The sequence below is a fragment of the Glycine max genome, chromosome 15, assembly GCF_000004515.6.
Source record: "Glycine max cultivar Williams 82 chromosome 15, Glycine_max_v4.0, whole genome shotgun sequence".
NCBI classification, from domain to species: Eukaryota; Viridiplantae; Streptophyta; class Magnoliopsida; order Fabales; family Fabaceae; genus Glycine; species Glycine max.
This window is the reverse complement of record NC_038251.2, coordinates 14,994,834-15,007,681: the sequence shown is the minus strand read 5'-3', so window position 1 is coordinate 15,007,681 and position 12,848 is coordinate 14,994,834. Positions and strand designations below refer to the sequence as shown.

The 12,848-nt window shown below is 35.0% G+C and overlaps 1 protein-coding gene across 2 annotated transcripts in view; it reads left to right on the top strand.

Moving 5' to 3' along the window:
- The first annotated feature begins 8,631 nt into the window (after positions 1–8,631).
- Positions 8,632–12,848, top strand: part of LOC100305356 (CC-NBS-LRR class disease resistance protein) — a 4,843-nt gene continuing 626 nt past the window's right edge. Inside the window, exons 1-2 of one of the 2 annotated variants that reach the window (XM_006596872.4) lie at positions 8,632–9,926; positions 10,753–12,565. In XM_006596872.4, coding sequence (XP_006596935.1) covers positions 8,876–9,926; positions 10,753–12,464 — 2,763 coding nt within the window. In that variant the 5' untranslated portion in view covers positions 8,632–8,875 and the 3' untranslated portion in view covers positions 12,465–12,565. Of the gene's footprint in view, positions 9,927–10,752; positions 12,566–12,848 lie in introns of those variants that run through there. The other variant, NM_001250995.1, reaches the window with a different exon arrangement.

Genomic DNA, 12,848 nt, shown 5'->3' with positions numbered 1-12,848 from the left:
TGATGGATAATGACAAGTTATAATGTTGTACCTTTGATCTGGTGAGACTTCCGTACACTGGGTGGTGATAAAGATATTTCTTTTTGTGTAACAATTCCTCCATCAATTTCTTTTTCATAAGGATATTTTTTTTGTGTAACAATTCCTCCAACAATTCCTCTATCAAGGAGGCAATCCAACTGAGTGATACATATGATGATGAGATGATGAAGATAGATGGAAGCGAGACCCAAGGCCTTGCAAACCACCTCCACTACCACAAAGGATGAGTGACCCTGAAAATGGCCTGTGGACTGGAATAAAGAAAAAATATCGAGAAGACCCTCTTTGGAAGGAGAAAAGGATGGCAAAAATTTTAGGTTGGAATCATCCATCTTTGAAGATTCCTGAAGCACTTATACCTTGCATGATGTTTTCTTCCACATCCTATAATCAAGAGTTTCCATCTCTTGATAGAGAAATAGACCAAGTGACAAAAGTTTCAACCAAGCCTTACATAATTCCTATGGAAGTAGGGTCAGAAGGAAAGCTCAAGAGCCTTAGCCAAGCTGAAGAAGTTTTAAACGGGCAGACAGATAATGTCAGAGCCCATAATCATCTCTTGAAAAAGATAGATGAGAAGATTGACAAGATATATACCCAAGTGAGCACAAATGATAAAAGATACTGTCTGAAAGGATGGATGAAGAAACAATACCATCAACTTTCCAAGGAAATTTCTCGCCTTGAAGAAGAATGGAGAAAGACCACTTTCGGAGCAGCTGCTCATGCCAAAAAAAAGAGAAATAAGGAGGCTTAAAGCTCAAGTCCAGGATTTGGATGATACATAGAATCAAAGATGATAGAAAAATAAAAGGTTGTCTTAGATCCTTATTCCTTTTTAACCCCTCATTCTCCTACTTTCTATTCTCCATTCCCAAACCATCCAGACTACTTTTTTCCCAAAGCTAGCCCGTCTTGGTCTTTGCCCACAGCCTCAGCTTATAAGAAAACATCAGAACCTCCAAAGAGAGAATCCAAAAAATTAAATATCTCTTCCCAAGAGTCAAATCTCCCACTAGATTAGGAGAAACTCTAAAAAATGACCCTCATGACTTTCAAGATTCTCAAGATCCCTACTCCAGTTATCGATTCAACAAAGGCTAGAATTTGATGAAACTAGAACATCTGATGAATCTAAGCAACAATCTGAAGAATCTTTGATAGAAGCAAATAAATCTTATTTTGATGAGGAAGAAGAGGTTGAATACATGGACATCTCAAATATTTTTTGATGGCTCGCTCCAAAGAAGAACCATTCTATGATTATCCTGTAGAAGAAGAACCAGTGATCTCAAAGGGTTCATCTTCCAAGCCGAATACAGGACCTTGGTTTTACCCTTGATGATACTCCCCCAAGAGAATAGAGGAAAAAACTCTTTGAGATGGGAGCATGGCTCGATACAAAATTCATGAAAGATCATTGAAAGAAAGACCAGACAAGAATTCTTTGAAATGAGGTGTTGTTCTTTAAAAATAAAAGATTTGGACATACACGTCCAAAGAATGAATCAGAGATTTTATCTTCTCAATGGTCTCAATGATCCTAGTCTGAAGAATACATATGTAGTTTCATTACCAGAAGAAATACAACCAGAATTGAACAAGATGATAGCGGCCGCCCAAATGGATTTTTCTACCTTGTATATGGGACAAATCCATCAGTTCACTCTGGAGGTTGTTGACAAATTATGCAGACAACACCAGTATTTCTCAGATATCATGAACAGAAAAGCCAAGTATATAAGAGCATGCAAAAAGCCCTACTTGGAGATCAAATGGAGGGAGAAGACTTGTCATTGCTCACCAAAGAAAAAGAAAGCCTTACAAGCTGACACCAAGGGGAAAAGAAGGCCATTGAAGTTTTTCAGGAGAAGCCAGAGGAAAGGAAAATCCAGGGGACAAAGATGTTTCATTTGCAACCAGACAGGACATTTTGCAAAAAATTGTCCTAAGAAGTCACAAAAAGTCATCAGACTAATCTCTCATCTTCAAATCGGTGAATATGATGATATAGAATCTCTATACTCTGAACAAAGTGAACTAGATGATGAGACTGGATTTGCCTTAAATAAGACAGATTCTTCATCAGAAGAATCTTTAGCTCCTCCCATCCCCATCTTCTCTATACAAGAAGAACCGTCTATCAGGCCAACGATTCCTCAACCATGTGTTTGAAATTCAAGTGTTGCCAAAAAAATTTGAAAAACCTATCAAAGTTATTGCCTTTATAGACACTGGAGCTCGAAAGAGGATGATGGATCCAGATATTCTTCCACAAGAACATTGGAAAAGTGAAGTAGCCTATTTTGTAGCGGCTGATGGGAAAGTTTGTAGAACTGACTTAGTAACACATGCTCCGATAGACATCAAGTTTTCCCCTGATTGTATCATCTGGACCAAAGTCATTGGAAGCAAATTGCCTGATAGAGACCTCCTTATAGGAATGGATGTCTATACGGCTGCCAATAAACTCCAAATACATACTGCCGGGATCAATTTCAAAAGAGAATTGAAGCCTTTTTTCAGGAATTACAAGGCTCTTCTCTTTAGTAGAAGCCCCGCCAGAAGTTGGAGAGTTTAAACAAAAAATTTCCTCCCTATGCGCAAACAAGATTTCAACCATCCATATCCTTTATGGAAAAACAAAGAATACTTTGTTGATCTACCATTCAGACTAAATGAAGATATCAATCCAACAAAAGCAACCCATCCAGCGATGACACCTTCAGATCTACAAGCAGCCAGACAAGAATGCCAAGATCTACTGAGGCAAGGATTGATTGAGCCAACCTAGTCAAACTAGGCATGCCAAGCTTTTTATGTAGAAAAAAGAGTTGAAAAATTAAGGGGAAAGAAAAGGTTAGTCATTGACTATAAGCCTCTTAATAATTTTCTTAAAGATGATAAGTTTCCAATCCCAAAGGCTTCATCTCTCCTAACCTTGATCAGAGAATCAAACTTATTTTATTTTCAAAGTTTGATTTAAAATCAGGTTTTTGGCAACTTGGCCTAAAACCAAAAGATCGGTATAAAACAACCTTTTGTATTCCAAATGCTCAGTATTAATGGACAGTCCTACCTTTTGGTCTAAAAGTAGCACCCTCTCTCTTCCAGAAAGCCATGACCAAAATCTTTGAACCTATTCTAGAGAACACTCTTGTCTACATAGATGACATCCTCCTTTTCTCAAAAGATATTGCCTCTCATAAAAAATTGTTGAATCAATTCTTTGAGATAGCCAACTAGCATGGGATCATGTTCTCAGAAAAAAGATTCAGCTTGCTCAATCCCATATTGATTTCTTAGGGATGCATTTTTCCCATGGTACTTACTAGCCTCAGCCTCACATAACTGAAGAGAGCTGTTAAATTTTCCTGATGAAAATCTCATAGTCAAACAGATCCAACAATTCTTGGGAATTGTAAATTATATCAGAGATTTTATCCCCAGAGCAGCCCAATATACCAATTCATTATCCAAACTTTTAAAGTAAAACTCTTCTCCATGGTCAGAAGAAGAAGAGACGATAGCAGTCAAAGAACTCAAGAAGATTTCCCAAAATCCCCCAGCCTTGAAGATTCCTCGAACAGGCCAGAGGATATTACAAACTGATGCAAATGATCATTATTGGGGAGCTATCATGATAAAACAAGAAGGAGAGAATAATTATTACTGTGGCTATGCCAGTGGACAATTCATCAAAGCTGAGAAACATTATTATACTACATTCAAAGAGGCCTTGGCGGTAAAAAATGAAATCAAGAAATTTTGATTTTCATTTGAGAGGACACCAGTTTCAAGTTCACATGGACAATTCATCATTTCCAAAAAATTTGGAATTTAAAAACAAGATGCCACCAGATCCTCAAAATTTTAAGGCTCAAGGATTGGTTCTCCAAGTATGATTTTTCTGTGAAACACATAAAAAGGAAGAATAAAGAATAATTTGATTCCTGATTTCTTATCCAGATCAAACAACAAGACCGTTAAGGTGATAACTTCCACTCACTCCTTCCCATTGATATTCATGGCAAAACCATTATCTGAAACAACCAAAACTATTAAGGTTTCCCCTCCAGGATTGATTACTCATACTCCTGCACAGATCCTCGAATATGCTAAGTCTCGTTACTTCCATTTTTGCATGAAACCATGAGATTCAAATACACTCCAGCACAAATATTTGACCCTGAGAGATACCTGCAGCAAAAATATTTTCTGCATGCTAAGTCTCATTACTATCCTGTGAGATTGGGTGAGATTTGTGTGAACCAACCATATGGGCCATTTGGTGTAATACAATACAATATTCAATCCCCATCGCCATAAAACCTTTGATGACATACAACATGTTGACAGATCCATATAAAGATGAATATCTTTTATGGACAATGTTAGAGTGGTTTTCTCCTTTAGCATGGTGGCGTATGAAGCTGAAATAAATTCTAGACATTGAGAGACAAAGAGGAATCTCAGAAGATCACATAGTAAAACTAGTTTCCATTGTGATTATTCACCGTCCTTACTTTATGGAGCAAGGACAACTCTAGTCTAGAAATGAAGCTCAAATTTGGGAAACTTTTGAAGCATATCCCTTGGAAGAAAGTTATCGCAACCAACTGGCGAGACATCTCTGTGAAGTCAATAATTACTCATACAGACCCGTGGATCCAAATCTACCAAGTTCATCTCAAAGGCCAAGGGATAGTTATCCTACTGATAGGATAATACTTCAGAATACTGATGATGGTCAAATCCAAACAGAGATTTATGTTCTAGAACTTGAGTTTCAAAAGGTTGAAGATTTGGTTGATGACCATTCCGCATTAGAACAAGACTGGGAAGACTACAATGCTCAATTGATGGAAGAATTGTTACACAAAAAGAAATATCGTTATCACCACCCAGTGTACGAAAGTCTCACCAGATCAGAGGCACAACATTATAACTTGTCATTATCCACCAGATCAGACTAGTGACTGCCGAAGAAATCTTGTATATGAGTGTGCTGTAAAGAGAGTAATCTTTAGGATAAGGATAAACGTAATCCTATCCTCGTTATTGTGTGCCATGTGTCAGTCGTTTAGAAGTTTCCTTATCTTAAGTCTACTCAGTCTTATCTTATCTGTAATAAAATAGATTCTATGTTATCTGTTGTTGTAATAATCTTATCCTTCCCCGGATAAGACTTTGTACGCTAGTGTTCATTCCTCTCCTATATAAAGAGGATGAGTCTGTATGTTGAGGCAGACAGAATCGAATAATACTCTTTTCTTACTAAATGACTCTCTTCTAAATTCCTTTTTCTCTGAAACTCTGAGTTATATAATGATTATCATTTGAAACTCTCACAAGCTAGTATGCTCTACACTCACCTCTTTGGAGGATCTTGTGTATCAGAACACCCATCTTCACTATGGAGCAAAGGTTGGTGTTATCCTTACATGGCAGAAGAGGACTTCCTGTGACTGCCAGAGTCTCCCTTCTAGACTCCAGTTACATCCACTATGAAAATGCTGTGATCGGAACTATATTAACTACTCTCCATGCCGGAAGTGTAGTTCTCACCATTTTCCCAAATTACAACGTCAGTTTGAGAGATCCTACTCTCCCATAAAGAATGAAAGTCCAAATCCAGATCACTGGAGCAAAAACAAGTATCCGAAGCTCATTCTGCTACCTTGCATCATCAGATCATATATAGATTACAAAATCATGTTGTCAATATATCTATGCCTACTAGCCATGATAGTGCTCTTTTTATCCTGGCTAATAACCAGGAAGAAACTTCATCTATTGTCCAGATCCCCAGAAACATCTCTAGAAAAGAACTGCAGGAGCTGATCCCTCTTCAATGGGTAACCGGTTACGAGAAGCTTAGAGAGAATATTAAGCCTTTTAGTACTTCTCAGGCCATTTTCAGAAGATCTGTAGATGGGCTTGTGACCACGACCTTCAAGAAACCAGATGAAGCTAGTAGCAGCAACTCTTCAGAGGTTTTTCATTCTTTAATGATAAAACCTAAAGTTAAAGAAGACAACAGAATGCCAATATTTGTCGTCAAGGCAAATAGAAGTGTGATATATTCAAATAAAGTAAATGGACACTTTATCTGGGATGCTGCTCCTGAAATGTGTGATTCAGACTGTTCCTGTGATGACCATGATGGAGACACAGACGAAGATACAGATGATGATGATGAAGATAAATGGAAGCCAGACCCAAGGCCTTGCAAGCCACCTCCACCACCACAAAGGAGGAGTGACCCTGAAAATGGACCATGGAGAATACTAAGCCTCTTAGTACTGCTCAGACCACTTTTAGAAGATCTGTAGATGAACTTGTGACCACAACCTTCAAGAAACCGGATGAAGCCAGTAGCAATAACTCATCAGAGGTTTCCATTTTTAAATAATTAGCATCATTATAAATTTTATGAATTTTTTTATTGTAGACTCAAAGTTTAAGATATTGAATAATAATAAAAAGTTTAAGATATTGAACGTTATAAAATAGATTGGTAGTGTCTTTCTTGAGCTAATTGAATCCATTAGTTATGCATAAAATGTTAAGTGTGCGAGTTTAAATTCCTACACCAATTTTTATATTTTATTTCTTTTTCATCTTTGTTATAAAGATTAGCAAATATCTCCTTAAATTAAAAGAAAAAAAAACAATTTCATATAATAGAAGTTTTTGACTTTTTGTTCGAAGGCAAAATGAGATTTTATTTCATCAATTTTACACGCACAATGATCATCTTGTTACCATGCATTTGATTTGACCTTTTGTTGTATATTGAGTCTAGAAATTCCATATATTGAAAAAATATGTCTAAAAAAAATGAAAGACATAAACTTATTAATAAATACAAATTAAACAGAAAACGATGAAAAGATAAAATAATCAAGAAAAAAACAAAAAATATATCTTTTGTAAAAAAAAATATGTAATAGAAATAAAATAATCCAACCTCTTTTTAATAATATAGTAGAACTTTATTTTATATATATATATATATATATATATATATATATATATATATATATATATATATTTGTAAAAATTCCTTTGAATATTTTGTATTATTTCAATTGTTAGATTAGTTTTTCTTGTTTGTATTTACCCTTCCATTAAAATTTGAAACTACATAACACAAAAAGTTATCAAATAACTATTTCAAAAAGAAACTGCGAATATGAAACAAAACAACAATGTAAAAAGAAATATCAAATATGAGGAAAACAACAATGTAAACATAAGTATCTATAGAATGAATACTTATTTAAAGTATTTAAGGTAATAGTATTATTTAAAGCAATATAACCATTTAGTAGCACACAATTATTGATTATCAATTTTATCAATTCTGCATTATTCTATTGTGTACTAATGTATGTTTCTATCATGTTAACTATTAATAAAATTAAATACTAAAAAAATTATTACATTACATTAAATACTAATCAAATATTAAATAATGTAAAGTATACTTGTAAATAAATTATAAACGTAAAAACAATTATGACAATAAAAAGTTACTATAATTATAATGAATATTTACAATATATAAGTATAAAATTTTGATAATAAATAGAAAGTTACCATTATTATAAAAATTAATTCGTCCGAGTTGATTGATTGATTGATTAGTAAATATTAATAGAATTAAGAACTTTTCCTAAAAATAGAAATTGCCCTAGTAAATATTCAGCACAGTGGAATATTCACAAAATCTGAATTTAAAAAATTGAATAAATAAAAAATCTGAATGTTCTAATTTACATGACTGATATTAATTATCATAATTATATTTGTTTGAATTAAAAATAAAATGATTTCATTAAATATTTTTTTGGAGGGAATAAATATGAAATTGTTACGTGATATTATTTCATAGAAAAAAATCTCTCTCTATATATATAGTAGATCAATCTATTGTTGTTATAAAAAATATGATGATATATATTATATAACAAAATTTTATTTTAAAATAATTTAATTTAAGATTTAATGGAATTATTTAGAGAGTGATAAATAAAATATTTCATTATTAAATAATTAATTAATTTGAATCAATCAATTTTAAACTTTTATTTTAGTTTTAGTCCATATATAATTCAAACAGTAATTTTATATATTGTGAGTACATAGAGATTAAACTTATTAGCATAATTTGTCTAAATTATACATCAAAGTGGATCACGGCTCCACATTTTCAACGATTCCCCCTACCCATATCACTCTTTTGCTTTTCTTTAGTAGTATTTGTTAGGTCAGTTTTGTTGACAAATGACAAATTTCTTGCTACACTTCACTAATAATATTATGCAAATTGTCGGTCTTACTTTTCTATAGCCGTCCAAAAACTAGTGTTATTTTGTTTTATGACTTAGGACCCCAATACAATATAATACAGTTTTCTTAACTCATTCAGATTTTTGTTGATTGTGTTCCAACTCATTTCGTGGAAGGTGCAATCAACTTGTTTACTTTTCTACACCTTTTTGAAAAAGCCAAACTAACTTATCTTTTTAAATTCCACAACTTAAAACTTTAAAGTGCACATGGATAGAATTGGGAAGGCAGAATTGATTGCATGTGTTGGATCCCAATTGGCATAACCACAATATTGCATAATTTCTAGACAAATGTTAGGTCTTCAATAGCGACAAGTCACTGCCAAAGTCAACCCCCTGTTGTTGCTTTGGTTATTCTCTTCCCTTTGTTCAATAAATAGCACTAGCAGTGTTATAAGCTTGAGAATTAGCAAAAGGGTTGTGATTAATCAGGAAAAGCTATTGCTTGGGAGAAAGAAGGACAACCTTGTAAGATGGCTCAGGCTATAGTGAACTTCATAGTGCAAAGTCTTGGTGATTTGCTCATTCAAGAAGCAGTGTTCCTATATGGGGTGGAAGACAAAGTGTTGCAGCTGCAAACTGAATTGAGGATGATGAGGTCTTACTTGCAAGATGCAGATAGAAAGCAAGATGGTAATGAAAGGCTAAGGAATTGGATTTCAGAAATCAGAGAAGCTGCTTATGATTCTGATGATGTCATTGAGTCATATGCCCTCAGAGGAGCTTCAAGAAGAAATTTGACTGGTGTTTTGAGCCTCATCAAAAGGTATGCTTTAAACATCAACAAATTCATAGAAACCCACAAGGTGGGATCTCATGTTGATAATGTCATAGCTAGGATTTCTAGCCTCACAAAGAGTTTGGAAACTTATGGCATAAGGCCTGAGGAAGGAGAAGCCTCAAATTCTATGCATGGGAAGCAAAGATCTTTGAGCTCCTACTCACATGTTATTGAAGAGGACATAATTGGTGTTCAAGATGATGTTAGGATTTTGGAGTTATGTTTGGTTGACCCCAACAAAGGCTATAGAGTAGTAGCCATTTGTGGAATGGGGGGTTTGGGGAAAACAACATTGGCAAAGAAGGTGTACCATAGTCTTGATGTGAAGAGCAATTTTGAGAGCTTGGCTTGGGCCTACGTATCACAGCATTGCCAAGCAAGGGATGTGTGGGAAGGAATTTTGTTTCAGCTTATCTCTCCTTCTCAAGAGCAAAGACAAGAAATTGCCAATATGAGAGATGAGGAGCTTGCAAGGACGCTTTACCAAGTTCAAGAGGAGAAGAGTTGCTTAGTGGTCCTTGATGATATTTGGAGTGTAGACACATGGAGGAAACTGAGTCCTGCTTTCCCTAATGGAATATCACCACCAGTAGTTGGTAGCAAAATAGTGTTGACTACTCGAAACATCGATGTTCCATTGAAGATGGATCCTAGTTGTTATCTTCACGAACCAAAATGTTTGAATGAACATGACAGCTGGGAGTTGTTCCAAAAGAAGGCATTTCCAAAAATTGATGATCCAGGTATGTAGATTATGTTATCCTTTTCCTAAAATGCACTCTCAATATTATTCAAAATTGCAGTTGTTTACCACATTGATTAACGTGCTAATCTAAATCTTCTAAAGCTTAGAACTTGACATTCTTTTAGAAATTTATGAAGGGTGCAGAGGGGGAGGGAAGGGCCCCAATTTAATTCTATCCTATAGTGTTAGTTCATAAAAGTGAGCAAACAAAAGATACAAGAAAAGAGTTAAAAGATTCTTATTCTTGTTCATAATTTCAGTTTTTTAACAAGGAAGAAATAGTTATCCAACCCTATTTATGACCTCTAGAAATTTTCTCTCCATGCTGCAGAAAGGGGAAAATCATAAGTTGAAATTCATGAAACAAAATTTGATCACGAGTCATAACTGAATTTTAGAATATGGTTAACCTTCCCTCAAATAAACATCCGAATTTCCATTGTTTTCTATTTGTGTGTGCCTTGCCTTTTGTGTTCTTCATTTTCCCTAAATGGATAGACTGTTTTCTTCTCTTCTGAGAAGTTTCTTCGTCTTGCTATAAGTTCAACGAAGTTTATATGCTCTTTTTTCTCAATGAAAGTTCAACCATGTCATATACTTTACGTGGTTATAACTTATAAACAAACATGCATGACTATGGTACATTGGTACTTGCCAATTGAAGTTATTTGTGGCCTTTGAATGGTTATGTACCAAAGAACATGACGTAGGATTCACACATGGAAATGAAACGATTCCTCTTAAAATCATGAAAGAGGTTTAACAATTCCTCCAAGTTGGAATTATTCAATTTCAAGTTACAATTTTCTGTTTGTTTTGGACAGACTACATACAGAAGCAGAACTTGGGAAGGGAAATGGTTGGAAGATGTGGAGGTTTACCATTGGCCATCATTGTGCTTGGAGGACTATTAGCATCAAAGACTAAATTCTATGATTGGGATACTGTGTATAAGAACATCAATTCATATTTGAGGAGAGCAGAAGGCCAAGAACAACGCTTAGGAGAGGTGTTGGCTTTGAGTTATTACGAATTACCATACCAGTTGAAGCCATGCTTCCTACACTTAGCCCATTTCCCAGAAAATTTAGAGATACCAACAAAGAAACTAATAAGAATATGGGTGGCAGAGGGAATTATATCATTGGATCACAATGAAGGAGAAGGTGAGGAGGCTCTTGAGGATGTGGCGCAACGTTACTTGACTGAGCTAGTGGAGAGGTGCATGATTCAGGTAGTTGAAAAGAGTTCAACAGGAAGAATTAGGACTTGCCAAATGCACAACCTAATGAGGGAACTGTGTATTGATAAGGCATATCAGGAAAACTTTCTTGTGGAGATCAATTCCTGGAATGTAGATGAAACTAGAGGGGCATCAAGAACAAGATCAATGGAAAAAGTTCGCAGGATCGCCTTGTATCTGGATCAAGATGTTGATAGGTTCTTCCCTTCACACTTGAAAAGACACCACCATTTAAGGTCTCTTCTTTGCTACCATGAAAAGGCAGTTAGGCTAAGTGAATGGGGGCTGATGAAGTCTTTTTTTAACAAATGTAGGTTACTTAGAGTGTTGAATTTGGAAGGAATACAGTGTCAGGGAGGGAAGTTGCCAAAAGAAATTGGTTTATTGATCCACTTAAGGCTTCTCAGTCTAAGAAATACAAAAATTGATGAGTTGCCCCCATCAATAGGCAATTTGAAGTGCTTGATGACTCTGGATCTTCTAACGGGGAACTCAACTGTACTTATACCAAATGTCATAGGCAACATGCACAGAATGAGACATTTGCATCTACCAGAATCATGTGGTGATAGCATTGAAAGATGGCAACTTGACAACCTAAAAAACTTGCAGACCTTGGTTAACTTCCCTGCTGAGAAGTGTGATGTAAGTGATCTCATGAAATTGACCAATTTGAGAAAGTTGGTGATAGATGATCCTAAATTTGGAGATATCTTTAAGTACCCTAATGTGACATTTAGCCACCTAGAGTCGTTGTTTTTTGTTAGTTCTGAGGATATATCAATTGTCCATGTTGCATTAGGATGTCCTAATCTTTACAAGCTGCACATAGAAGGGCCTATAAAGATTTTTCCTGAACCACACCAACTTTCTTCCAAGCTTGTGAAGCTAAAGTTTAAGGGTTCAGGACTTCTTGTAGATCCAATGCCAACACTAGAGAAGCTTCCCAATTTAAGGTTCCTTGAACTACAACTTGATTCATTCATGGGAAAGAAGCTATTTTGTTCCAGCAATGGTTTCCCTCAGCTCAAGTCTCTTGTTATCTATGACTTGCCAAACCTTGAAGAGTGGAAGTTGGGTAAGGGAGCCATGCCTAGTCTTAGGAAGCTTGAGATTGCAAATTGCACTAAGCTTGAGAGGGTTCCAGATGGGCTCAGGTTTGTGGCCACTCTTCAGGATTTGGAGATCAGATCAATGTTTGCAGTATTCAGAACTAAACTTGAAAAAGGTGGAGAGGATTATTACAAAATCCAACATGTGCCAACTGTGGTATTCTGTTATTGTGACTATTAGGTTGGTGTAACAATTTATATTGCAAATCAGCAAATCTATGTTTACATATATTGTCAAGCAGATTGTAGATGAGCATTACTATTTAATGAAATATATCTACATGTTCTTGGCTTATGATTTTCGTTCATTGTTTTTTGGTATCTATTTATGTGACTATCATGTACTATTAGTCCGTGATAGTGTCTGAATTAATTAGTTTATTCATATACCATTAACTATGTTACTCGTTTCTTTATAATTTTCCTCTAAACACAGAAATGTAAAAACAAATAAAGGGTAAATAATGGCCAGAGTTATAATTTTATGATCCAATATAATATGAGGTATATCTAAGAAACTTAAATTCTTCAGATCCATTCCAACGATAAACAAATAATTGGACAA